Source organism: Sturnus vulgaris, chromosome 1 (genome assembly GCF_052056855.1).
Source record: "Sturnus vulgaris isolate bStuVul1 chromosome 1, bStuVul1.hap1, whole genome shotgun sequence".
In the NCBI taxonomy this organism is placed as follows: Eukaryota; Metazoa; Chordata; class Aves; order Passeriformes; family Sturnidae; genus Sturnus; species Sturnus vulgaris.
This window is the reverse complement of record NC_142243.1, coordinates 1,056,481-1,084,283: the sequence shown is the minus strand read 5'-3', so window position 1 is coordinate 1,084,283 and position 27,803 is coordinate 1,056,481. Positions and strand designations below refer to the sequence as shown.

At 52.3% G+C, this 27,803-nt stretch overlaps 1 protein-coding gene across 6 annotated transcripts in view; it reads left to right on the top strand.

Moving 5' to 3' along the window:
- The window catches only part of MAP4 (microtubule associated protein 4), a 133,655-nt gene that overhangs the window by 73,865 nt on the left and 31,987 nt on the right, over window positions 1-27,803 (top strand). For all 6 annotated transcript variants that reach the window (XR_015806768.1, XM_088173325.1, XM_088173249.1 and 3 more), the window contains exons 5-12: window positions 732-845; window positions 2,141-2,251; window positions 2,631-2,759; window positions 3,386-3,460; window positions 4,256-4,399; window positions 6,762-7,535; window positions 8,435-8,587; window positions 9,221-9,370. Coding sequence is in view for 5 of the 6 variants with exons in the window: in XM_088173325.1 (XP_088029451.1) it covers window positions 732-845; window positions 2,141-2,251; window positions 2,631-2,759; window positions 3,386-3,460; window positions 4,256-4,399; window positions 6,762-7,535; window positions 8,435-8,587; window positions 9,221-9,370 (1,650 nt within the window). In the remaining variant the exon portion in view is untranslated. The remainder of the gene's footprint in view (window positions 1-731; window positions 846-2,140; window positions 2,252-2,630; window positions 2,760-3,385; window positions 3,461-4,255; window positions 4,400-6,761; window positions 7,536-8,434; window positions 8,588-9,220; window positions 9,371-27,803) is intronic.

Below are 27,803 nucleotides of genomic sequence, written 5' to 3'. Positions count from 1 at the left end.
TCTTTCTTTCTTTATTTATTAAATTATTTTTAGAGTTGAATCTCAGCCCACCTGACCCTTCCAAGTTGTTGATTTTACACACCAGGGTTGTGTTTTTAGTTAATTCTTCCCTTCTGTGCCTTAGCATTGGGGTTGTTTTTAGGAACTGCAGGTTTGCACTGATTGAAGGGTTATATCCAGGGATATTTTGGGATGAATTTCATCTCCTGAGCTCCAAGCTTGCAGGTATTGTCAGCCTAAGTGAAGGTAAAAATATTAAAAGCATGAAGAGATGTATTGGCAGAGAGAATCTGTAAATATTTCTGTCCAGAAGAAATTGGAACCAGTTTAAAACTCTAATGCTGTCCTCAGAAGAGTTAACAAATTCAGGCCTCCTTAAAATGGAAATAAAGCTCAAAGTCGTTAGTCTGGGGTTTAATTTTGAACCTTTCCACTGAGTTATTCCTGTTTAAAGCTTCAGGACTTTTGGTTTTGTTCTTTTGGTCCAACTGGAGGCTTTTCACTTCCATGTGAGTCTGTTCTTGATGTTCCACGTGCCTCAGGACCCAGAAATTCCCATTATTCTGTGCCTTGTGTTTGAAGAGCTGGATCAGACCAGTAGAAAATGAATATTTGGGTGTCTGGTTTTCCTGCCAGTCCCTGTTACCTGGGGATGTCACATGGTGCAAGAATCCATTTGAAATATTTCAATGTTTGGCTTTTGACTGGGTCATTCTCTTCTGCTGTGTCAGTATTCCCAGGAGAAATCATGGATGACAAGATGTCCTACAAAGAGTTCCTGGACCACAACGACTCCTGGCCAGCAGAGGAGAGGGAGCTGTGCTTCAAAGCCATGGACATGGCTGGTAGGATGGCTCAGGGGCTGAGCTTCCCTTATTTTGGCAACCTCGAGGACTCCTGACCCCATCCCTGCCCCCATCCCTGACCCCATCCCTGCCCCATCCCTGCCTCCATCCCTGCCCCATCCCTGTCCCATCCCTGCCCCATCCCTTCCTCCATCCCTTCCTCCATCCCTGCCCCCATCCCTGCCCCATCCCTGCCCCATCCCTGACCCCATCTCTCCATCCCTGCCCCATCCCTGCCTCCATCCCTGCCCCCATCCCTGCCTCCATCCCTGCCCCCATCCCTGCCCCATCCCTGCCCCCATCCCTGCCCCATCCCTGCCCCCATCCCTGCCCCATCCCTGCCCCCATCCCTGCCCCATCCCTGCCTCCATCCCTGCCCCCATCCCTGCCTCCATCCCTGCCCCCATCCCTGCCCCATCCCTGCCCCCATCCCTGCCCCATCCCTGCCCCATCCCTGCCCCCATCCCTGCCTCCATCCCTGCCCCCATCCCTGCCCCATCCCTGCCCCCATCCCTGCCCCATCCCTGCCCCCATCCCTGCCCCATCCCTGCCCCATCCCTGCCCCCATCCCTGCCCCATCCCTGCCCCATCCCTGCCCCCATCCCGGCCTCCATCCCTGACCCCATCCCTGCCCCATCCCTGACCCCATCCCTGCCCCATCCCTGCCCCATTCCTGTCCCATCCCTGCCCCATCCCTGACCCCATCCCTGCCCCCATCCCTGACCCCATCCCTGCCCCCATCCCTGCCCCATCCCTGCCCCATCCCTGCCCCATTCCTGCCCCATTCCTGTGGCAGTTTCTGCTTACCCGGGCTCAGGGTGACCCCTGGGCATGGACCAGGACAGGCTGGACCAGGCTGGTCAGCCAGGTGAGTGCCAGCTGCTGCCCCCAGGGCTCTGTCACCCCATGGGGCTCAGTGTCACCCCCTGGAGCCCAGTACTCTCCCAGTAACTCGGTTGGAATACCAGTCCATCAGCCTGGTTCACACTGGGATGCAGTTCCTGGCTGAGCTGAGCCCAGCCCTCGTTCCTGGCTCACATTCCTGGGCTGTGTCCATCAGGACAGAGGCAGGTGGTTCCTCCTGGTTTCTCCAGGTACAATCGTGATCCACTTTCCCAGCAATCAGCCTGAGCTGTGGAGTCACTGTTGGCTGTAAATTCTAATTACAAAGGGCTTTGCTCCTGGTCAACAACCCCAAAAGCAGCTTTTCCCTGGGGTCTGGGGTGTGCTCATGTTGTCCCTGTCATGTTCCTTGTCCCCTGGGTGGTGACCCTGCCTGGTTGTGTCTCTGCCAGATCCCTTCAGCATCCACAGAGGGGAGAACCTGCCAGATTTATCCTTCCCCACGGACATGAAGAACGTGCCACTGTTCCCAGGCCACACTGAGGCTGCCAGGGACATCCTTGGTGAGCTCCTCCTCTGTTGTGTTTCATGGTTGTGAATTCACAAGCCTTTTTCCTCCCTGCTCTTTGTTGTAATGGTTAAAACCCAGATTTTCAGCAAAGTGCTCTTCAGGATTTCAACTCTTGGTTTATTACATTCATATTGGATTATTAAGGAATTACCAGCAGGAATTCATGGGAGCAGGAGCAGAAAGCCAAAGGAAAGAATTTGCCTGTGTTTACTCTCTTACACCTTGTCAGAAAGTTGTGTTAAATCCAGAGTTTATGGTTTGTGAAGCAGAACTAACATTTGATGCAGATTTATCTGAACTGCTGCTGGATTTGAAATTTAGGAGAGGAGTCACTGGGGCTGGTGATGAACAAAGTTATTTTGTTTCCTTAGCTCCACATGGATCCATGATGGGACCTGAGCAGCCTTTCCTGGGGTCCCTCTATTCCCCTGCAGAGGCTCTGGACCCATCAGCCTTCATTGGCCTCGAGTCAGGCACAGAATTCCTGCCAGGAAAAGCAGGTGAGAAGGAAATGTTTCCTCTTAGTGCCTGGCTTTGGAGGGTTTGCAGCTGGAAAATCCCAGTTTAGGAGTGCTAAAGAATCTTGGTGGGGAGTTGATCCATAAATTGAGTCAAGATTGGAAAGTTTCCTCTTGGCATGGAGAGCTGTTGGTTCAGGGGGAATGTTCTGGAATGTGGCTCTGGCACAGGATTCCTGTGGCTACCCCTGATTCCTGGAGGGTTGGATGGGGCTGGGAGCAGCCTGGGAGAGTGGGAGGTGTCCCTGCCCATGGGATGAGCTTTAAAGTCCCTTCCAGCCCAAACCATTCTGGGATTCTACATTAGGAGGTCACAGGATGGGTGAGGATGGGACTTTTCCACTCCCCCTGCTTGGGCAGGGCTGCCCAGCAGAGGAAGGGAACTCCTCCTTTGGCTCCTGGGCTGTAACTCCTGTCTGATGGGAGGGAATTGATGGGGGGATTATTTCCCTCCCAATATTCATGGAGGAGCAGGATGATCTGCTGCCTCTCTTGGAGGGAATTGAAAACTCCCTGAGGATGAACTCCCAGCCCAGCAGAGTCAGGACCTTCCATGGCAAAGTCAAACCCTGTGGGGTCAGGGCTGGACTCTGTGTTTGTTCCCACAGCACCTGAAGAATACTGGATGGGAGCTCAGCACGACATGAAGGGACCAGACACCTCTTTCTTTGTGGAGCCACCAGGTAAAAATCAGCTTGGAGCTGATGTGCAGGAAGTGCTGGCAGAGCTCCTGAGCAGCAGGAGCAGCTGCTCTCCTTGTCTGGCTGCTCAGGGGACACGGGGCTGTGACAGAGGACAGCACTGTGGGGGCTGCTCACATCACTTTGGAATGGAAATGCATCACTGAGGAGTGGCAATGGCTGTAAACTGAAAGAGAGCAGGGCTAGGTGGGATATTGGGAGGGAATTCCTGGCTGGCCCAGGGTGCCCAAGGCCAGGCTGGACACTGGGTTTGGAGCACCCTGGGACAGTGGGAGGTGTCCCTGCCATGGCAGGGGTGGCACTGGGTGATCCTTGAGGTCCCTTCCCACCCAAACCTTTCAGGGGTTTTACAATTACCTTTAAATTCTGGTCACAGGGAAATCTTGGAAGCTCCACCAGGACATTATCCCATTGGGAACTCGTGTGTGTTACCAAACGTGACCCATAATGGGATCTGGATTTCTGTGAAGAAGCTGGGGGAGCAGTTCCACCCTGCTCAAGGGTGGGAATTGTTTGTGGAGCTGGGGGTGGGTTTGTAACACAGCCCTCCCCAGCTTTTCCACTTCTCCTGGCATTCAGGAGTTTTCCTGGATGCTGCACAAATTATTTTCCTGAGATTGGGCAATAAATCAGATTTTCTGTGAGCTGGACAGGGCTGCTGAGGCAGCACCTCGGGGGTGTCCCCACATGCCAACAGCTCTGGGTGCTGAGGCCTTTCCAGCTGTTCATTCCAGCTGTTCATTCCAGCTGTTCATTCCAGCTGTTTCTGCCCCCCAGTGCCCCCTGCAGCCACAGAAGCCATCAGGACGAGTCTGCCCGAGAGCCCCACGGCAGCAGCAGCCCCTGGGGACGTTCCTGCTGCAGCCTCAGCACTGCCAGGAGAGGCTGCAGCCAGCGAGGGAGCAAAGGGCAGCACCCCAGGTAAACCCCTGCACCTGAGCTGGGCCCTCTGGGGAAAAAAAAACATGGAATTGCCCGGGAAAAAAAAACTGGAATTGTCTGGGAAAAAAACTGGAATTGCCTGGGAAAAAAAAACTGGAATTGCCTGGGAAAAAAACAAACATGGAATTGCCTGGGGAAAAAAACCATGGAATTGCCTGGGGAAAAAAAACCCCATGGAATTGCCTGGGTAAAAAAAACTGGAATTGCCTGGGAAAAAAACAAAAACAAACATGGAATTGCCTGGGGAAAAAAAACTGAAATTGCCTGGGAAAAAAACAAACATGGAATTGCCTGGGGAAAAAAAAACTGGAATTGGCTGGGGAAAAAAAACTGGAATTGCCTGGGAAAAAAACCAAACATGGAATTGCCTGGGGAAAAAAACAACTGGAATTGGCTGGGAAAAAAACAAACATGTAATTGCCTGGGAAAAAAAAAAAAAATATGGAATTGGCTGGGGAAAAAAACAAACATGGAATTGGCTGGGAAAAAAAACCCCATGGAGTTGGCTGGGAAAAAAACATGGAATTGCCTGGGCAAAAAAAAAAAAAACAAAACATGGAATTTCCTGGGGAAAAAAAACAAAATATGGAATTGCCTGGGCAAAAAAAAACCACATGGAATTGCCTCTCCTAAGGGAAACACAGCAAAGGTGTGGTCAGACCCTGCTGTGCCTGCAGCTGTGGGGACACCTGAGGGACAAGCAGCAAATCTGCTCAGCTGTGGCCCAGTCCAGGAGCTGATTCCATTGTTCTTTGCTGTGTCCAAAGTTTCAGCTGCAGGGAAATCCTAAGGATGTGCTCACAGCACACAAAGAGGGAATGGTTCAGGTGGGAAAAGCTCTGTGAGGTCACCAGGTCCAAGCCATGGCTCCAGGTGTCACATCTGCTCACAAGTACCTTCCAGCCTGTCCTTTTAAAAGATTTCTCTTTAAAAAAAACTCCCAAATTTTAATGTATTTATACACAAACTCATAGTGCCAGTTGTTGTCCAGTTTCCTAATTCTTTATCCCACTCATTTCCATAATTCTCCAGGGAATATCCATACTGCTTTTAATACCTACTTATTTACAGTTCTTAGTCATGTGTAAAATCACAATCTTTACATTTTCTTTTGGAAAAGATCATGATATCACTTAAAAAACCCCACAACAAAGTCAAAGCCAAATAGGGGCTGGTGCATGATGGATCCTTCTGGTTTGGTTCACTAAAATATTTGTTTTATCTAAATGGATCCTTAAGTAGCATTTTAAAAGGAACTTTGCATTTTTTCTGTTTCTTCCTGTCTTCAGTTGAATTAGCTAATTTAGATTTAATCCATTTTCCACTGGTTGGAGAGGATATTTTTAGATGTGACTCAAAAAATCAGTAGAAATGTTATTTTTTTTGGTCATCAGCAAGAGATGGGAGACGTTCAGGGCACTGAGCTGCAGGACACAGAGGGTGGGCAGAGCCTGGGGCTGTGTGGAGCTGCAGAAGAGAGAGCCAGTGCTTGTGGCACTGATCATTTGGAAAAGCTTGCCTCTGGACAGCTGAAACATGAAACAAAAACTGACTGGAAAACCTCCTTTAAGGGGATTTTAGGCAAATAGGAGCTTAAATGCAGAGGTTTGATTGTGCTGTGAAGTGACAAATGTTGGTTTGGAGCTACCAGCTCAGTGTTAGGAGATACTGTGTGAAAAATGAACGAGGCCAAATGGAAGGAATTTGGGATTTGTGGGAGGATTTTGTGTCAGGAGTGCCAGAGCTGCTGCCTGAGCACCAAGCAGAGCCCCAGCAGCAGCACAAACCGTGTTGGGAATTGTTTACAAGGATGGATTGTGTAGCTTTGGAGTGTGCCAGGACTTCTCCTGCTCCTGGAAAACCTGCTGGGCTCACACAGGTGATGCCACATTTTCTGTGTCGAGAGAAAAATCTCCCAGGGAATCTGTGGCTGCCCCTGGGAATGTCCCAGGCCAGGCAGGAGCAACCTGGCACAGGGAGAGGGGAGTGGAGGTGGAACTGGGACATGCTGGAGGTGCCTTGCAGCTGAAGCCATGCTGGGGAAGCTGTGAGCTGGCATTCCTGCCCGGGCTGTGCTGGAATGTGCTCCTGGCACAGCATCCAGCAGCTCTGGGCCCCTGCCAGCCTTGGAGCACAAAGGATCCATCCTTGGGAGCAGCACGGCCAGGGGTGCACACGGGGCACGGGGGGGCTGCAGCAGGAAAAGCTCTGGGATGCAGCCAGGGCTGGAGTGGCTGAGAGGCAGGAGGAGCCCAGGGGTGCTCCCTGGGTGCTGCCCAGCCACCACCAGCCCTGGGTGTCCCTGGCCTTTGTCCTCACCGTGCTGTCTCTGTTCCTGCAGCCCACACCGCGTCCCTTCCTGCACAGAAGGAGGGGCCTGGAGACCCCAGAGCTGCCCCCGGGGCTGCAGCAGCAGCCAACCCTTTCCAGGCCACACCTTTGGGGTTTTCTCCTGCCCCTGAAGCCAGCCCTGCCAAAGGTGTCAGTGACGACTCCACCCCGGGGACGGAGCTCGGCTTCACCCCCGCTGCAGCTGCTGGGTCCCACCAAGGGCTGGATTTGGGATTGGCTTCAACACCAGCTCTGGACTCCCAGCATGACATGGATTTGGGGTTTGCCCCAGCAGCAGATGTGGAATCCCACCAGAACGTGGATTTAGGATTTGCTCCAGCAGCAGATGTGGAATCCCATCAGAACGTGGATTTAGGATTTGCTCCAGCAGAAGATACAGAATCCCACCAGAACATGAATTTGGGATTTGCTCCAGCAGCAGATACAGAATCCCATCAGAACATGAATTTAGGATTTGCCCCAGCAGCAGATGTGGAATCCCACCAGAACGTGGATTTGGGATTTGCCCCAGCAGAAGATGCAGAACCTCACCATGCCTTGGATTTGGGGTTTGCTCCAGCAGCAGATAACAAAGCTCAGCTCGTCCTGGACTCTGAGTTTGGCCCAGCAGCAGAAGTCAACCATCACCCTGCCCTGGATTCTGAGCCTGGCCCTGCTCTGGGTGCTGGGGAGGGGGCACTGGAAGCTCAGCCTGGCCCTGCAGCTGCCCCCAGGGTTGCTGTGTCACCTGAGACTTCCCTTCAGCAAGACAAGTGTCCTGCAGGTGAGAGTGCCCAAATCCCAGAGTCCCACACAGGTAATTGAGGGTGGAAAAGGCCTCTGAGGTCACCCAGCACTGATTGGCTTTGGGTGAAGCACCTTGAGGAGAGCTCAGCTCTGCTCTCAGGATACACTGGAAATACTTCATGGGGATTCTTCACTTGTAAAACATAAAACCAGGGGGTTTTAAGGGTTTTTAAATTTTCACTGGGCATTCTTAGCAGTGCTGAGTGATCTAGGGACAGCCATGGAGAGGTGTTGGGTCACCCTCAGCTCTCACCAAAACCTCCCAAATCCCGGGGGACACAGAGCTCACAAACAGAGGTTCTTGGACACGATTTCTGAAGAGACTGAAAGGCTTAGTTGATGATTTTGGGACCTTTCCTTGGGCCGACTGTAGGTGTTGAAGTGCTGGGAGGGGTGTTTGCATTTCCATGTGCAGGTTTGCTGTGCTGTGTGGATTTCTGCAGGGACACCGTCCCTCTGGAGACAAAGCTGCTCTCCAAAATTGTATTTATTTCGTATTTATATTACTAAAAATGCAGCAAATAGTCCTGGGCAGAGCATATGTGGATTGGTTGTGGATGGGGTTGGAGTGAGGTATTTTTTCTTGTCTTCTAATGCTCTTTAGTTTAATGATGAGGATAAATTTCAAGAGAGAAGTTTTAACAAAAAAAAAACCCAGAATGTAGTGACTGAGAGGCCCAGGTGGGTGAATGAAGGAGGATGTGCAAGACAGTGCAGGAAGGTAAAAAGAGCCTAAAAATCAGGGTTTGAAAGGGAGGAAACCCTTCAGTTCCTTGCAGAAGATAAAAAGTCAGGCGAGGGAGTGATTTTTTTTTATCTTATTTAATCTGATCTAAATTTAAAAATAGGATTTTTTTTTTTACATTCCATTTGCAGAAGCAGCAGCAGCAGAAGTGGAAGCAGAATCCAAAGTGCCAGAAGTTTGTGTGGATCACTCAGAGAAGGTGAAGGAACAGGACAGGAAACCCCCTCCAAGCCCCCCAGATGAGAAACTTGCAGGGAAAAGCAGCTCCCACCAGGAGCCAGCAGGTGAGAAATGCAGGCTGTGCCCCACACTGCCACTGCCACCTCCAGCAGCTTTTCAGGGTGTGCTGCCATGCACAGAACTTTGTCCTTTCCTTCCTCGTGCTCAGTTGTTTTACCAATGTCTGTCATGGTTTCCCGTTCTATTTAAAATTTAAATAAAATTAATTACAGAGAGAACTGCTCTCCCATGTAATTATGGCTTGCAAATGAAAACTGGCTGTAATTATGCAGAGTGAGGACTGTTGTGGTGGCTGTGTGGATGTATTGTAAGGTATAGATGAATACAAGATGATCAGCATTAGCCAGGGACTCCAGGCTGGTAATGGAGTTCATTCTGGATTTGAATTCCCCAGTGGGAAGCTGGGATAGTCTGAATTGGGTTGATTACAAAGAGGAAAAAAACCCAAACAAACCCTCACCCTGTGCTTAAGCCCTGAAACAGCCCCTGCTTCATTTTCTACCCCCCACACTGGCATGTGCAAAATATGGAAGTGCTGCTGAGATGGGATTGTGAGGAGGTGAACCAGCCTTGTCTCATAAACTCCCTCCTGTTAAACACAGGATTGACCCCTGTAGCTGCAGGCTGCCTGTACTCCTGAGACCTGAAGCTTTCTGTTCCTGTCTTTCATGTTGCAGCTGAAGCCAAAGGAGCACTAGAAAATAAAGACCTTCCAGAAAAATCTGCTCCTGCCGAGAATGGTGAGACACAAAAGGAGGAGGAGGCTGAGCACAACCACATCCAACACACAGAACCTCAGGAGGGGAAACCCCTGCAGGAGCCCCCAGGTAGGATATAAATCATAATAGACAATAATTCCATTTCCTCATGGAAACCTCCTCTGGGAACTCTCCCCCTTCTGCTCCTGGCTGTGGGGCCACCTGGGCAAGCAGAAATGTCTTTGTGTGGTTCTCAGTGCTCCTGGTGCTGGGCTCACCCTTCCCCTCAGATCCCTGCCCTCTCCAAGGCTCTTTTCCCTCCATATTCAAACCAAAAGCCCAAACCTGTGTGCTCTGAGTGCTTTATCACTGGGACTGGCTCACAGCTGTGCTGGAGGATTGCAGAGCTCCTCATCTCTGTGCCATCAGCACTGGCTCTTATTTTGCTATTGGAAAGGATTGTTAATTCTTCTGAGGATATTCCCAGTGAGGATCTCCTTCCCAGTCACAGGAGCTGTGTAATTGCCAAGGGAAGATGTGATTTTTTCTCCTGCTCCACTGAGCCAGCCTCCAGAGGGGCTGGTGCTGCTCTCACTTGGTGTGGAGGAGGATTTGTGGGCCAGGGCTGAGTGACAAACGACTGCTGCTCTGCTCAGGGATCCCCAGGGACACTGCAGGTGACCTTGGGACAGAGGCTCTGCCTCCCACTGCTTCCATGCTGGCTGCTGGGGAAACTTGGCTCTCCTGCCCCCATCTCTCTTCCCATCTTCCCACTAAACTTCTGTTTTCCCACTCTGGAAGGATGCCAGCTAGAGTTATAAAAAGGCTCTCTCTGATCTTGTCTTGCTGAGACAAAATGGATCCTTAATGCATTTTTAAAAAGCTCTATGGCATGTCTTTACAACAACTGGTGCTTTTTGGTGGGGCAAGAGCCTGAGTCAGACTTGTGTTTAAATAGCACTGAGTGTGGATTTGGGGCAGATCCCCCAGGTGTTGGGGTAAATACCTACCCCAGCCCTCCTGGCTGTGGTTCCAGTGCTGGGCACTCCTGCCCATCTGTCTGGCCTGTTTGAGAGGGCTGCAGTCACTCAGAGCATAGATTTATTATTTCTTTTATCAAGCAAATAGTGGCCTTGATGTTTGAGCAGGCTTCCTGTATTCCAGGTCTTCCCACTGCACAAGTCAGGCAAGCTCCCAAATCCAGGGACCGTGGGTTTGGCAGAGCAAAACCTGCCCCAGTGGCTGTCACAGATGTGCCAGAGGAGCAGCCCATAGGTCTCCCACAGCAGAAGAGTCCTGAGCCCAGAGCAGATCCCTGTTCCACACTGGAGCTTGGAACATCCCCTCGCTTTAGGGCTCCTCACAAAAAGGTCACCAATGTCCCCACGGAGCCTGTGGAGAGCTGCAGAGATCCCCCCCAGGAAAACTGGGATTTGGAAGGTGCTGTTGTGAAGAAAAAGAAAAAGAAACCGAAACAAAGGAGGAGCCAGGTGCCAAGAGGGCTGGAGATGTGGGATGAGAACGGAGCAGCCTCCAGGAACGCTCCCTTTGGGCTGGGGTGGCAGAACCCAGCCCCGTGTCCCAGAACACCCACAGGCAGCAGAGCTCCGGATGTGCCAAAAGATGTAAAAATAACGACTGGGACTCATATCCTGGATGAGCAAAACTCCTTCCCTGTGGCAGCCCCAGGACAGCAGGCCCCAAAATCCCGAGTGCTGGATGCCAGGGAGGAAATGAGAGCAGAGGGAAGCAGAGGTGACAGCTGGGTGCTGGAATCTAAAGGCAAAAGCAAAGAGGTTCCCTCAGAGGTGGGCAAGACTAAGGGGGAGGAATCTGCTACAGCAAAGGGACCCACCAAGCCCCCAGAGAGAGATCTCCCCCAGAAAAATGAGAAGAGGGAGGACAAGGAGGCAAAAGGTGCCGACCTGACAGTGAAAGCAGAAACTTCCTTACAGACCAAACCTTCAGAATTGCCCCTTTCCCATAAAAATAAGGAATCTAAAACCCCATCTCCAGGGCAGGAAGGAGCCAGTGAATCTGTGCATCAGCCTTCCCTGGAAACAGCAGCCATGAAAAACGGGGAAAAAAGCCAAGGGCTTGAAAAGGAATCCCTCAAACAGCCTCACCTGGAGGACAAGATCCCTACAGAGCCAAAGGCAGCTGGAGAAGGTCCAGCAGGCACAGAGGGAGGACTGAAGATGCCAAGAGATGCTCCTGGAGCTCCTGTTTTAGTGCCACCAAGAGCTGGGGAGGTTCCAGCTGTGCAGGGCAGAGGGGCAGAGGGTGATCCCAAACACCCCAGCCCTGGCCAGGCAGGGGCCAGGGGGGTGGCAGCAGATTCCCCAGATGCAGACAGAGGGAAAGGATTTGCTGCTCCTGAGCAGCAGAGTGGGAAAGATCCCAGCTGGACACACGGCATGGACAGACCTAAAAAGAAGCGCAGTGAAGGGAGAGGCAAAAGAATGAAAAGCTGCTCAGAGCAGCTGATGCTGCCAGAGGATGCAGGGAGGACAGAGGAGGCTGGAAAGGAAGGAATTTATCCTGAAAATGGCCAGGCTGTTGCTGCCAGAGATCATCCATCAGCCAGCCCTGCACCAGCCTGTCCTGCAGACAAAGCCAAAAAGAGAGGCAGCGATGGAAGGAGCAGAAAAGGGGAACGGAGCTTTTCCCAGCAGCCTGTCCCTGGGGACAGGATGGATGCAGGCAGTTGTGCTGAGGTGGCTGATGAGGTGCAGGGGGGCAGTGATAAGGGCAGACAGGGGGGCTGTGTCCCTGCTGGGGCCTTGCAGGAAAACGCAGCAAAAATGCAAAGGCCGGTTGAGCTGGGACTGCAGGAAGAGAAAGAAAACGCTGGGAAAGGTGAAAGAGGAAATTTGGGAGCTTTAGAGCGAGCTTTGCCGCTGGAGAAGAGCAGAGAGGAAGCCCAAGGTCGTGCTGTGGCTGCCACCATGAGCCCCGCAGAGCAGGGGGCTGTGGCTGGCAGGGACACGGGGGCTGTGGCTGGCAGGGACAGGGGGGCTGTGGCTGGCAGGGACACGGGGGCTGTGGCTGGCAGGGACACGGGGGCTGCAGGCAGTGCCGGGCTGGGCTCGGCTGGGCCCCTGCTGGCAGACAAAGGCAGGAAGAGGAGCAGTGATGGGAGAAGGAAGGAGCCCGAGAGGAGTCCCTGTGGGCAGGCAGCTGGCCTGGCTGCTGGGGGGGACAGCGGGCAGGGAATGGGCTGGGAGAAGGAGAAAGGCTCTGGTCTGCAGAGAGAGAGGCTGGCGGGGGAGCCCCAAATCCAGGGTGGCAGGGGGAGCTGCTCTGGGCAGCCTCATCTTCCAGGCCAGGAAACAGAGAGCTCAGAGCCAGAAACAGGCAGTGCTAAGGAGACCTGGCCTGGGAAAAAAGGGAAGGAAGCAGATAAATGTCAAGAGCACAGGGCAGGGGTGCACAGTCCCACCAGGGAGCTGGGGATGGACAAGCCCAAGAGTAAAAGCAGAGATGGGAAAGGCAAAAAGGCTGAGCACAGTGCTGAGCTGGGGCCAGGTGACATCCCTGCAGTGGGACATGTCCAACAAACTCGGTCTGAGAAGGGCAGTGAGAGCTCCAGGGCTCCAGCAGCACTGCTGGGTCACCTGCCTGATCCTGCCAAGGTGCAGGCTCCTGCTCTGCCCCTGGAGCCAGGGCAGTCACACACTGGTGGTGAAGAGAAACACAAAAACGGGGAGCCTGACCCACAGCAGCCTGCCCTGCTGGAACATAAAGCTGGAGCAGGGATGTTCCCTCCTCCTGGCCTGGAGATCAGGGACAAAACTGAGGCAGGAGGTGGCAGGAATGAAAATCCTGTTCCAGAGCACCCAGCGGTGTCAGATGCCAGCCTGGCCCCAGTCACTGAGAGATCTAAAAAGAGGGGTTATGATGGAAGCAGTAAAAAGGCTAAAAATGCCTCCAGGCCTGTTCCTCTGGAGGCCAACCCAGACAGGAGTGAGGCACAGCCTCCCGTGGGATCTGGGCTGGACAGGGGGATGGAGGACACAGATTTTGTAGATGAGAACAGAAACATTAAAAACTTTCCCACTGGCTCTCAGAGAGTCTGGAATAATGAAGGAAGTGGCTTCAAATCAGTGTCTCAGACCCCAAGAAGTGGCCCTGGTGATGGGGGTGATGCTCCCTGTGGCCTCCCAGAGCAGACAGAGGGGGGTGCAGGCACTGGGGGCCTTCCTCCTCCTCCTCCTCCTCCCCTGGAAGCTGTGGCAGAGAAAAGCAGCAGAGAGCCTGGACCTGGTGCTGAGAAGGAGATGCAGACCCAGAAATGTCGTGAGCAGCCCCTTGATCTGGGACACAAAGCTCCTGGAAAAGAGGATTCACAGAAAGAAGGGAAGAGCAGAGAGGCTGGTTCCCAGCGTGGCCACTCCAAGGACAAAAGTCACCTTTCCCACGTGGCAGAGGTGGATAATAAAGACATAAAACCCGCTGATAAAAAGCACAACATTGCCAAGGCTCCCTCAGAGCTTCCTCAAGAGGCTGCAGATCCAAAACCCAGAGCAGCTGAAGGGACAGGGGGGGCAGAGGCCACCGTGTCCTGTGCACTCAGGGGCACTGGGAGCTTTTCCCCAGCCCAGGCTGTGCCAGCAGCTGCCATGGACAGCAAAGCTGCAGGGGCTGAGCCTCAGGCTGCTGGTGTGCACGGGACAGCTGCCCAAAGTACCCAAAAACTGCCCAAAGAGAGCAAAAAAGGGCCCTGGCAGCCTGCAGGGGAGAGCCCTGCTCCTGCTGCTCAGGCTCTCCTGAAGGATGCTCCAGTGACAAAGTCTGAGGTGGATAAAGCTGAAAACAAAACCAAAGAAAAGGATTCTCAAGCCACAAATAAAGAAAGAGAAACTCAGGACACAAGTAAAGAAAAGGAATCACGAGAAGTAACTAAAGAAAAGGAATCTCAGGACACAAGTAAAGAAAAATCACAAGAGGTAATTAAAGAAAAGGAATCTCAAGAAGCAACTAAAGAAAAGAAATCTCAAGAAATAGCTAAAGAAAAGGAATCTCAGGACACAAAAAAAGAAAAGGAATCTCAAGAAGCAACTAAAGCAATGGAATCTCAGGACACAGAAAAAGAAAAGAAATCTCAAGAAATAACTAAAGAAAATGAATCTCAGGACACAAGTGAAGGAAAGAAATCTCAAGAAATAACTAAAGAAAATGAATCTCAGGATACAACTAAAGGAAAGGAATCTCAAGAAATAACTAAAGAAGTGCAATCTCAGGACACAGGCAAAGCAAAGGAGCCTCAAGCCCCACCTAAAGAAACAGAAGAGCAGAAAGCAGTGAAGGAGGCAAAGAAGGAGAGAGTGAAGGTGGCAGAGCAGCTCAAGGGCTACATGAGACCCACGAGGGCCCGAGGGGTGGCAGCCGCGGTGGCCCCGGGCAGAGCCGCGGTGGCCCCGGGCAGAGCCCCGGTGGCCCGGCCCCGGCAGGACCGAGGTGTGTGAGTGGCACCGCTGGAGCCCCAGCGTGGCATGGGGGGCGCTGCTCTCAGGGGCCGCTTGCCTGCCTGCCAGGGCTCCTTCCCAAAGGTCGGGGTGCTGGAAACTCGCCCCGAGTTCCAGAGCTCGGCCTTGGGTCTGGTCCGGTCGGGCTGGCTTTTCTCAGTGTGGTCATTGAGCTTTTGTGGGTGTGGAGCTGCCTTGGCTTCTTGTCACCGGAGCTGTGCTGTGGCCGTGCTCCCTGCTCGGGGATGGAGGATGCCAGGGGCAGGGAATGTTCTGGTCCCTGTTTGTCTGCAGCCTTTGGGTTTGTCCCACCCCAGCTGCTTCCTTCCCCTTCTCCTCGTGCTGTTGGTTTGGCTTAAGCCTCCCTGAGCCACTTCATCCACAAAATGTGTTTCTGTCTGGAATCCAAACCTTTTCCAAAGCAGCTCTAGCAAATCAATGGTGGGACTGATGTAAATGTGGGGACTTTGGATGGGCTGGGCAGCATCCAGGGCTGGGCACCCTGGCTGTTCTCCAGGGAGCAAGGTCCCTGTGCTCATAGGAAATGAGCTGGAATTCATCCCACAGATCTGAATCCAGTTCTTACAAATTCTGAACTGTGGATAGAGATGAAATTACAAAGATTCTCGTACTTGTGCTCATTCTAAAGCTTCCTCAGGAAGAGTTGGCATCTCTGTGAACCCCACTGAGCCCAGATGGGCTGGGAAGTTTGTCCCTGCCCCCAGGTGCTCTCCATTTTTGCCTTGTCATCAGGCATGGAAGTTTGTTGCTGTTCCTGTGGAGTTTCTTGCTGCCAGTTTGCATGATGCAGCCACTAACTCACCAGACCCCGAGCTCCAGAGTGCCTTAACATGCTGCTCAGGTTTTTTGAGAGGTTTTGTAATTTTAATGAGTGTTGCATAACCTGAAGTAGTTCTATTTTAGTGGAAGTGGTGTTCTCTGCATGAACTTGTGCCTGCAGAAGTGATGCTCTTTGGTGCATGATGCAACGAAACAAAGGGAAAGCTGAAGGCAGCATCTTTTACAAAACCAATGTTTTTTCCAAGCCTTCCCATTGTCTGCCAGGAGTTTTTGAAAGAAAAGCTCCTCCTGAATATCTTGCACAGGTAACCATGCACGGATTGGAGGAGTCCTGGCTCAGAGTAGCCTGTCAGTAAGTTGGCACAGACTTTTCACCTGGAAGTTGTCCTGGTGGGAGTTTACTCAGGGCTTTGATAACCTCCCATTGCTTTCTTCCTATTTTTCAACACTTTGTAGAGTCAGCAGTTGTTTGTTGGGGTTTTGAAGAGGAGCTCAGCTCTGAATTCCCCCAGAGGGTGCTGGGCACTGCCCAGGCTCCCAGGGAATGGGCACAGCTCCAACCCTGCCAGAGCTCCAGGAGGTTTGGACAGCACTCTCAGGGATGCACGGGGTGGGATTTTGGGGTGTCTGTGCAGGGCCAGGAGTTGGATCAGTGATCCTTGTGGCTTCCTCCCAGCTCAGGAGCTTCCATGGTTCCATGGCTGAGCTTGTTTTGGAGCTCCTGGTGCTGAAGGTGCTTTGCCACCCCAGAATCCCAGGATCATTCAGGTTGGAGTCCTGTGCCTGATCCCCACCTTGTCCCCAGCCCAGAGCTCTGAGTGCCCCATCCAGGAATTCCTTGGGGAAGATCCCCCTCCAGGGCTGGGCACTCCAAACCTCCCTTCTGAGCAGTGCAGGCCCACGATGGGGTTTGTGTGTCCATGTCCATCCAGCCTGGCCCTTGCTGGAGCAGCTGCCCCACAGCCCAGGGCTGGCTGAGCCCCTCCTTGGCCCATCAAGGGCTGTGGAAGTGCCTGGGGCTGGGATTGGCACATCAGGCACACCCAGAGCTGGGTGAAGGGAGAGCTCTGAGATCCCTGCCCACGGGGACTGTGCCTGTCACTGATAGAGAATCAGGGAATTGTTCAGCCTGGAAAGGTCCAGCCTTTCAGCCCAGCACTGAACCACGTGCACACGTTCTGTGACCATTGCCAGGGCTGCTGGTTGCAGCACTTCCCTGGGCAGAGCTGCAGGGATCCAGAGCTGCAGGGATCCAGGAGATGGCTGTGACAGTCCAGCTGTCACATGGACCCTGTGTCCCTCCCTGTGCCTGTGCTGCTGTTAAGGAGCAGTGGGATGCTCAGGGGGTTTTGTCTTTAGCTGCTGCCACACCTTGGCCAGCACCTCACCTGTGACTGGCAGCCAGGGCTGGGAGGCTCCTGCTCCACACCTGATATCCTGACAGGATCCTGGAGATCCTGACAGGATCCTGGAGTGGGTTGGGTTGGGTTGGGTTGGGTTGGGAGGGACCTTAGGGAGCACCCAGTGCCACCCCTGCCGTGGCAGGGACACCTCCCACTGTCCCAGGATGTCCCAAAGTCCAACCTGGCCTTGGGCACTGCCAGGGATCCAGGGGCAGCCACAGCTGTTCTGGGAATTCCATCCCAGCCTGGAATTCCTTCCCAATATCCCATCTAAATCCACTTCTTTCAGCTCAAAGCCATTCCCTGGGTCCTGCCCCTCCATCCCTTGTCCCTTCCCATCTTTTTTCTTTCTTTTCCCTGGTGGGCAGGCAGTGATTGATTCCCAGATTAAGGCATTTTGGAGAAGCTCCTGCTGCAGTTGAGTGATGAGATCTCTTCAGCCAGGCCCCCATGTCCTGCACTGTGTGTTCCAGGATAACAGGATGCTTCCCTAAAAACATCAGCTCCTGCCTGTGCTGCTAAAATAGGTGCCAGTGTTGTGATGCAGCTCTCTTGGGAGTCATGGCAACTGTGATGCTGCACATTCCTCCCTCTGACGGAAGTTGGATCCATCTCCTGTGATTTGGGCCTTGCACACTTCTGTATTTTTTTTTTTTTCTATTTTTGACTGTGCAGCTTAAGGAACATTGGCTATAAGGCTGATTGTGCAACTCTTGAATTTAATCCCTTATCCCTCTTTTGGGTTTATTTCAGCTTCTCATTGTTGTCGTTGCCTTTGGAAGAACTGCCCCAGAGCCTCCTGGAAAATCATTTTATACCTTTTAATGTCAGGAGGCAGCTGGGCTGATAACAGGAACATGACAGGCATTATCAGCCTTCACAATGTGACTGAACCTTTGTGTTGCCTCTTGTGTGATTTAAAACTCAGTTTGGGAATTAGAGATGACAGTCAGGGCCCTAAATTCTGTCCTTCCAAGGAGGTGCCTTGGCTGGGTGCTGGGGAATGGTTAAGGGGGAAATGATGGAAACTTTTCACTCAGCCAGGGTTGGGCTGTTGGATTCTGATCTGCTTCTGACATCCCCCTTCCCTCTGCTCCTCCAGCTCTATTTCAAAGAGAGACTTGCAAAAGATATTTTTTTCCTTCAATCTGTCCTTGAAGAATAGTCAATTTTAAAAAAAGAAATTAATTTGTTCCAGTGTTTGGGGGCTGTATCCTCTTATGGGTTTTGATTTGCATAAGCTGTTCAGCCCAGGGCCAGCTCGGGTCCCTGGGCTCATTGCACAACCAGCCCGTGGTGCAGACAGTCTGCTCCTCACTTACTGCCCCAAATGGGGGCTGGGGGAGCCTCTTGGAGTGCTCCTCTCATGCCTGGATTTCTCTTTCCCCCCCTCATCCCCATCCCTGTGGCTGCCTCCTGTCCCCAGCCTGTGCCAGGCTGTCATGCTGCCCATTGCCACGGTCACCCTGGGGGATGCAGGGCACATTTCCCAACACTTCGTGTGCAAATCAAACACATTTAAAAGCAAGAAATGCCCATCCCTGTCTAATGACAGGATTTGCTTTGCTTTTGCAGCCACAGTGAAGCTCTTGCTGTAAATATTTTCTTTTCCTGCCTGGTTTCCATTATTTTAAGTGAGTCTAGCATTATTTGCACAGTAACCTTTCATTCATATCATGTTTGTGGTTCTCCTGTGGGACCCCAGAGTGTAATTGGGTTTGTCTGACAGGAATTCATCAGCTGATTAACGCTGTGTTAATCAGGGCAGGGGCTGGAGGATGTGGAAGTGCAGCCAGTCACCCTGAGCTCATCAGCACAAATGCAGGTGCTGCAGGAACTGCTGAGAACTGCTGCTCTAATAATGCTTTGGAAACGCTCAGTGTCATCATATTGCAGCCCGTTCATTAATTAAAGACCTGTTAATTATCCCAGTGGGGTGTGGGAGGGCACTGAGCCCCACAGGGTGTCACCAGGCAGTGCTGTCAGTGTGTGACACAGATTTGTGAGGAGCCCTTGGCCCTGCTGGAACAGAAGGTTTTGTGGAGGGGTTGCTTCTGTCCCTGGCTAAAAGCTGAGCTGGATCACAGGATGTGTTTCCAGAGGTGCAGCCCTGCAGTGCTGGGGGCCTCTGATCCAACAGGATCACAGAATCCCTGAATGCTTTGGCTTGGAAGGAGCCTCAGACCTCATGCAGTGCCACCCTGCCATGGCAGGGACATCTTCCACTGTCCCAGGCTGCTCCAGGTGTCCAGCCTGGCCTGGGACACTGCCAGGGGCAGCCACAGCTGCTCTGGGAATTCCATCTGTCCACCCTAAACCAAGACACCACCCCAGTCCCTCCCCACCCTCCCAGCCAGGAATTCCTTCCCCACATCTCCTCTAAACCCACCCAGCCCACAGCTCTGTGTTCCTTCCAGGATGCCAAATCCAGCTGGATCCCAGTGCACATCCCCTGCTTTTTTCCCAGCTGCTTTCCCACCCTGGTACAGCATTGCTGGTTTGTGTCCAGCTGGATGCAGCCGTGCCCAGCCCTGCCTTGGAGCTGGCACCAGGTCCTTGGCCAGGATTCCTGAGCTTGATTTCCTTCCTTTATTTTATATTCCTGCTCATCCTTGACACTCGGATTTTCAAGAAAAGCTGGGAGTGAAACAAATCCACTTCTGGCTGCAGCTTGTGCCAGGCTGGGGCTGCTGACCACATTTCCTCAGTGGTGCTGTTTGACTTGCTGGGGAAACCTGAATTCCAAGCCTCTTTCCTGGCTAATGTTGCCAGTCTGTGGCTTGTGCATCATTCTGTGAACTTTGTGCTGCCTCTTCTCGGTTTCCACTATCAAATAACCCCACAATAAGCAAATGCTGAGTTGGAAACACTCTGAGTGCGTTTGATTTCTGGTTTTGGCTGATCTCTGATTTTTGATGTAAATCCTAAAGCAGGATTTGATCTGTCAATGACCCGTCCTATAAAACATGAGGCTGTGTTTAAGGCTTGTACGACTCCACACCTTGGCAATGTTAAATTTATAGTGCAAGGTTCTGATGGTCAGAATCCTGAATATTCCAGTTCTGTCCTTTATCCTGGTTTCCTCAGCCCGTGGGAAGAAGTGAAGTGTGAGTTGAGCAGGCTGGTTCCACAAGCCATGTGTGTGTGTGTGTGTGTGTGTGAGCACACGGGGCAGGGGGGTGTAAATCCCAATTTCCTGGACACACAGAGCGTGTCCTCATGGCTCAGGTCGCTCTGATTGCTGTTCTTGGTAATAACTCTTAATTAGAGACCACACCAACGATGCTGGCACGGGGAGCTCATCATCCTGGAAAGTGATGTTGCCTTAGAAACCAGAGCAAGAGACTGCACAGAAACGATTGTGTTAGATTAAAGCAAAAAAAAAAAAAAAAAATCCCAGAGCATTAGCAGGGATAAGTAATAGCTTCGGGAGTGAAGCAAAAATAGAAGCACTAGGCTGATTCATCTGCTGAGGCTGGGAGGCTGCAGATTGGGTACCAGGGCTGACGTGGGGTGCAGTGATCTCCACCTTCTGCAGGGCCTGGCACAGCCCAGTCCCACCTGGAGCAGCCCGGGGAGGGCACAGGCATCCCTTGGGAAAGGCTCCGTGAAAGCAGCCCAGCAGATGTGAGTGGCTGCAGAGCTGCTGGCACTGAGATGTCTCAGCATCCTGGGCAGGACAGGGTTTAGTGAGGATCAAAGGGTGTGAACAGGCAAAACAGAGCCTTCCTCCTCGTGGACAGGCAAAATTCACAGAATGAGTTGTGAATTTGTCAGTAATGTGGAAGAAATAGAACCATAGTCATGTGGTGTTAAATATTTTTTTTGTAGTTGTTTAAAATCTGGTGAGCTTAGTTTATTCTTTTTTATTGTTTTTTTGGTTTTTAATATTTTTATGATTTATTGGTTTTCATTTAGGGTTGGTCTCTCCTCTGTCATATCTAACTGGCAGAGCTAATACTGGCTTAGAAGCTAAATCAAAATATTTTTCTTTAATTGCTTTGTGCTTTATCGTTGCCCAGTCTACTGAAAAACACTGTGGTGTCTTTGACAGAGAATCCTTTGACTTGAAAAGGGATGAATTTCTTCCTCCTGGGGAGCTTTGGGCAGAGGCTGGAGCAGGGGCTGATTTACAGGGGTTGTCATGATGGCACTGACATGAAAGGTGCTGGAGAGCCCAGGGGAGTGGGAAAGCCCAGATTTGGTACTGGAAATCTTCCTCCATGTGTAGCTGAGAGTAAAAGCTGGGGCTGGGGCTCCTTTGAGGGGACCTGACTCCCCCTTCCAACCCAGCTCTGCTCCAGTCACACCCTCCCTGCTCTGAGTGACCTCTCAAAATCTGCCCAGCTTTATTCTGGAATCCTTCCACCCCTTCTGGCCCATCTTCACTGACCAGTTTTTCTTTCAGTTCTCCAGAGCATTTAAGGTTTATGAGAACCTAAAGGAACAGCAGGGAGCAGAGCTCTGGTGGGAGAGCTGCTGGCCATGGCTTGTGAATGCCCATTCCTGGCCACAGCTTCAGAGGCAGAAGGGTCATAAATGTAAATTTTAGAAGATTGGTAGAAGATAGAGGCCAGGGCACTGGAACTGGGGAGCAGCATGCTGTGGGCAGGAGGAAGCTGTAGGAAAGCTCTCAGTGTCTGAACTCTGCATTACCTCCATTAATGTCCTGAGAGATTAAATTCTGCATGACTTTGGAGATTTTTCATAGCTAAGCATTCTCCTGCTTCTGAGCATCCCAGGTATTGACTGTGGGTCATTTCCTGCATTAGAAAATATGATTTAATAAAGCAGCAGCAGGGGCTGGTACTGGCTGTACACTGACATGGAGTCAGGCTTTTCTTTGCTGTGATGCAAATCCCTGCCATGATCCTGGGCTCTCAACTACCAGCCCTAAAATCAAAGAAGGTTTTTTCCTCTGCTAGAAATGGTAGATGTTTGCTTTTTTAAAAAAAAAATCAAATAAAAAGCTCCTAGGTGGTTTCAGAGAGCTTTACAGGTCTGCCCTCACTCCTGGGCAAGTGCTTTAAGGGATCTCTGATGGATTTGAGATTTCCTGTATAGAAAAAACCCTTGGTTTGGATTGAGTGAGCAATGGAGGAATAACAGTAATTACATGGGATTAGAGGAACTCAGGGCCTGCCAGATTGGGGAGCACAGTCAGTACTTTCAGAGTGAGCAAGTGCTTGCAAACACTAATCCTACATCAGGGAGGAGGGAGAGCCCGAGCCATGAGCCGAGAGCCCGTTTCCCACAGCAAGACACCTCGGAATATTTTAAAGCAGAGGAAAATTGTTGAGGCTCTTTGAGAAGTGGAGGTTGTGGGTGGAACTATTCTGGTTAATTAGAGGCTGTCAGGAAAGATTCATATAACTTACAGTTCCTTAGTCATTGTTTTTAAATATAGCAGTGCCTTAAATCCCAAGCTTAAATACAAGCAGATAAATGTGTGGATTGTAGCATTTCTCACAGCAGGTTCAATTCAGGGGGCGTAGTGGAACTTGCAGAGTATAAAAATATATTTCTCTCAGTTCAACTGGAGCAGGGGAGGCCTTTTCCATGAGCTCTAAGGACATTTTCTCCAGACTGGAGTGTAGGGATATCCGGGATGGTTGATGTGCTGTGACCCGGGCTCAGAGAGCAAAATCTGCCTCAGTCAAGGATTAAGCTGCAGCAGACACTTAAGAATAAAAGCTGAATCTGCAGTTTGGGGCTAATGCAGCCTCAGAGCAGCCTCCAGCCCAGTTTAACCAGGGAATGGTGTCCAAATGAGACTCCGGTGGAAGGAGCCTTGTGGGGGTGGCTGAGGAGGGAAATCAGAGGTGTTCAGGCTGGGTTGGGATGGATCAACACAAAATGTGCAGTGCTGCTATGAATGAAGTGTGACAGGGAAAATCCACCTGAAACCAGGGCGACAAGCAGTGAAGTTGATATTTTTGTCAGCTGGGGCACATGTCTGGCTTGTCTGGCAGATTCTGTAGACCCCAAGAGGCAGCTGTGCCAAAACACAGATGTGTGCCGTCTTTAAAGCAGCTAGAAATATTGTAAGATGTGTTCGTGTTCAAAAAGATAGAATTAAAATGAATCTTGCTGGCTCTGAGATTCCAGGACTTTTCCAAACATATCCCATCCTTTTCAGCTTTGTCCTCTTGCTTACGGGAGCGAGCCGGTTTGTGAATTGTGAAATCCTCATTACAGCAGGACTTGTGATCGCTGTTGACTCCAGAAGAATATATTAAAATTCACAGCAAACAAAGCCCTTGTGCTGAAAGAGCTCATTCTGCCCTCTGCTTTTGGGGCTGGGCTGGGGAGGGGGGGCCGTGGTTTTTGGTTTTGCTCGCGGGGGGAATTGCTGACCTTGGATCCTGCGTGTTCTTGGGATGGCTCAGCAGCAGCAATTGACACTGATAAAAGCATCGATCACAGCAGAGCTTGGCAGAGCGAAAGGAGAGATCAGAGGGGTCGGGACCCCCCAAAAGCTGCCGACAGAAAAACCCTGATCCGATTAAACCCACGCCAGCCTCATCCCAGGGCCGGGCTCTCTCCTTCCCCGAGCGAATTCCTGAGGATTCCTCACAAAAGGATGCAACCTGCCGGTTCTTTTTGAACTAGTGGCTGTGTGCAGTAAGTGAAGGCGACGTTGCAGGGGGTGGGGAGGACGGGGTTTGTCACCAATACCGGGGGCACGGCGCGGCGTCACGGCAGCGCTGCAGCCCAGCCCCAGCCCGCCGAGCCGCCGCGATGTCCCTGCCCGAGCAGCTCTCCGAGTACCAGGCACAGAGCCCCGAGAGCTTCACCCCGGCCTTCCACCGCATGGAGAACCCCAAAGACTTCGGCAAAAGCGAGTTCGAGTGGCAGAGGACGGAGGGGAAGCTTCATGAGATCGGCTTGAGCGTGAACGCGGGGGGACCCATGAAGGATGGGCTCGTTAAGAACGCCGGTTTCACGGATGAGGACAAGCTCTGCTTCTTCGAGGGAAAACTAGACAAAGAGCTAAAAATAGCCCAGAAAGACAAAAGAGAAATTGAGGTGCCGGGGAAGAAATACCAGGCGGCTGCAGGTCACCTTGAGAGCTGGTCCTTGATTTCGGAACCCTTTCCTTCTGCTGAAGGGAGCTTGGGGAACCCGAAAGCCACCGATTTCCGCGTGGGACAGGCAGGAGCCGAAAAAGCCGGTCCCGGGCTGGGGAAAAATGAATCCATCACCGACCAGGAGAAAGCCGTGGGTAAGGCTGGGATGGAGAGCAAGTGGCAGCCGGAGCCGAAGCTGCCCCACGTATCCGTGTCGGAGAGCGATCCCAGCAAATACATGAAGGAGCAGGAAATCAGTGTGTGGAACCCCAATTTCCAGCCTATCCTGCAGAACCACTCGGGGTCTAAAGAAGCAGCCGTGAAGAAAGATGGAGCCCCCGGCTATTGTGTGCTGGGGGTGGCTAATGGCAGCTCCGGGCAGAGCGGGCTCTCTTCCCCCTCTCCATCCCCCAAAGCCGCCCCTCCGACCACCACCGTGGAGCTGGCCCAGGATGAATCCAAAAGCGAGAGCCCCGAGCTGGAGGAGGAGGAGGAGGAGGAGATGGAGGAGCAGCTGGGCTTTGAGGGCAGTTCGCTGGCCAGGGCTGCCCACCAGAGGAAGGCGATGAGGCGTGCGATGTCAGAGTGCTCTCACTTGTCGGTGCCCCTAACCCTTAACCTGGCCGATAAATACCCTGAGCCGGTGCTTAGAGAAGACGTCGCCACTGGGCTGCTCTCTCCTAACAGCAGCCTGAGCCAGAGCCGCAGCCCCGCGGCCGCCAAGCCCAGCTCGCCCATGAAGAGGTCGCTGACGGTGGCGGAGGAGCAGGCGGCGCTGGGCGGCCCCGGGGCACCGGCGAGCCCCGGTCCGGTCCCGGTCAGCCCCGGCCCGGTCCCGGTCAGCCCCGGCCCCGCCGCGCAGCCCCCGGCCCCGCCGAGGGACGAGCCGGCCGCCAAGAAACGGGAGGAGTGCGGCGGCACCGGGCAGCTCCGCACGGAGCCGGGCAGCCCGAGCGTGTTCCACAGCAAGCTGGAGCAGATCCCCGAGCTCGGCAGCCACGACAAAGAGCGGCAGGAGGCGGCGGCCAGGAGGGACAAGAGGGACGGCGGCGATGGAGCGCACGATGCTCCCAAAGGCAAAGGCGGCGAGCCGGAACCCGGCAAAACGGAGAGGAAAGAAATCGAGGTCAGCAATGCGTCTCCGTCTCCCAAGCAAGGAGATTTAGCACGTGATGGTATGTGAGTGATTTTTACCTGGCCGGGCAGGGAGCGAGCAGGAGCTGGGGAGTGACTTTAGAGGAGCGGGGAGAGGGCGGAGGGAGCACCTGGAGAGCGCTCGGCACTCGGGACAACGAAGGAGGGGTCTCACACAGATAGGAATGGAGGGGAAACGGGGAGAATTAATTAATGCACAGCATCTGGCGCAGCAGCAGCTGTGTGTGGCTTGTTGGGATCCCAAACTTGAGCAGTGGATTTTCGGATTTTCAGGGGTCTGCACCGGCACAGCTCCCCTGGTCACGAGCTGTGTTGTGACAGCAAAGTCAAAACCTTTCAGCCCCTGCCAAAAAAATCTGTGGATCCTGCTTTTCCCGTAAGCTTCTGGCACCTTTTGCTGTTTCTGTTTGAGGGGAGCACAAGAGTGATGGGCAGAATGATTTATGGAGTTAAGCTCTTGCCGGTGCTGCAACTCCAAGTGGAATTTCCCTGTCACTTTCTGGAAGCTCTTTCCCAAACCCCCCGTTTGAATGGAGCCGTTCCCGTTCCGAGGGTCAATAGCAGCTCGTTGTGTTCTGTAGGGTTTGTTGTTTCAGCGGTGCCGTGGTGTATGAGGTCACTCTTCCCGGATTTGAAATCTGTGAGGAGAGTAGTTAATCTTTGTTCTCCCGCCTGGAACAACATCTCTGTGTCCCCCTTGCCAGCCCCAGCCGGCAATAAACCTGCTTTTGGCCCCGATTTTGGATGCGACGACGGTGTTTGTGCTTTGTCTGCCGCCCGCATTAACGAGAGGAGAGAAAATGTGTCAGGGGATAAAGACAAAAGATTTGCAAGAGAATTTTTGCATCCTCGTGTAGCCAGCTGGTTTGTCAGCCCCTCAGAACACTGACGGAACACGGAAAGTGTCCCGTTGTCAGCGAGGGGAGGCTGAAACTCAGGTGAGCAGAGGGGGAACTGCTCAGGTGGAGCCCCAAAACTCTGGGGGTGAGCTGAGCTCAGTGAGCAGGGCAGGGTCCCCTGTGTGAGGGGCTGTGCTCACACAGCCTGGATTTGTTCTGCTCGGGCTTTGTGGTGTGTGAGTGACACCCCATGGTCACTCGGGCAGCTCTGGCTGCCCACGCCAGGCTCTGCCCATGGCCCTTCAGCCAGCGGTCACTCAGCACTGCTGTGCCTAATTAGAGCTCTGCTTTCTCTCATTAATTCTCTGAGGTGCCTCACGTTGCTGTCTCATGTTTGGGGAGCTGTGGAACAAGGTTTGGGCAGTACAGAGTCCCCTCTGTGAGATGTGCATGTCTCACCTTTTCCCTGAAGCACAGAATCCCAGCATGGGCTGGCTTGGAGGGACCTCCAAGTCCTGCCATGGGCAGGGACACCTTCCCCCATCCCAGAGTGCTTCCAACCCTGGCCAGCCTGGCCTTGGACACTGCCAGGGATGGGGACATTCTTCCCTTGCCATCCTCTCAGTGTTCCCTGGTTCCTCACGGCTGGCTGGGGGACAGAGCTCAGGTAGCTGTGACTGGCGTGGTGGCCGTGGTGGTGGCACCTCCTTGGAGCCTGGGCAGAGCTGGCAGCTCCTGGGAGCCACTGGCTGCCCTGTGGTGGCCACAGGGAGCTCCTGGCTCGAGCCCAGGTGGGACAGGACACCTGGGGATGTTCCCTTGGGTTCAGACCTCCGTGGTCACCTGGGCTTGATTCTGTACCTGAACATTAGAGGGTCATCAGTTGTCTTGGGAACTGAAACATGGCAGGAGTAAAGGGATGCTGTGGAGTAGAAAAAAACCTCAGAAATGATGTATTTGTGCACACCTTTCATGTGACAGAGTTCTTGGGGTAAAGGGGTTTGCCATCACCTTTCATGTCAGATTTTTGGGGGTTTGCTGACATCTTTCATGTCCCAGGTTTTCTGGGGTTTGATGATGCCTTTCATGTCACAGTTTTAGGTGTTTGCTGATACTTTTCATGTTCCAGGATTTTTTGGGTGATGGTGTTTTCTGACACTTTCCATGTCCCAGTTTTTTGGGGTGGTGGGATTTGCTGACACCTGCCCTGACACCAAAGTTTAACTACAAGACAAATCAGCAAGGTTCATACTTTGGGCAACTGGGAATTCGAGTTTGGCTTGGCTGGTGAATTCTGGCAGCTGTTTGAAAGCACAGCTCTGTGGGAATCTTTAAATCAGACAGACATTTAGAACCTCATCTGAAGTGGATTGACATGTTTTCCCCAGAGGGGCTGAGCAGCAGTGATGGAAAGGTCACTGAGATGGGAGTGCTCCCAGGGTTCTGCCTGGCCTGTGTTCTGCAGATGGTTTGTTCAGATTGCCAAGGGTTTTTTTAGCATTTGGGTTAAAATTTTGCTCTCACAATCTTTATTCTAAAAGCCTGTGTGCTGTCCTTACAACCACAGGTTTGGGTGAGCTGATCCAGAGATTACTGAGCTGGCAGAGCTCACAGGCATGAATACCACAGAATTTTAAAACTTATTTTCTGCTTTTTAAATTTTTTATTCTTTTAATCTCTGGATTTATCCTTTCCTGGAAGCAAACAAAGCAGTAAATGCAACTAAACGTTTCCTATATGTGCAGTTTAGAGGATTTCCAGAAGACAAGACAGACCAGACAGAAATTCCTCAGATGTTCTTGAGAAGCTTTCAGACTTTTTGTGCT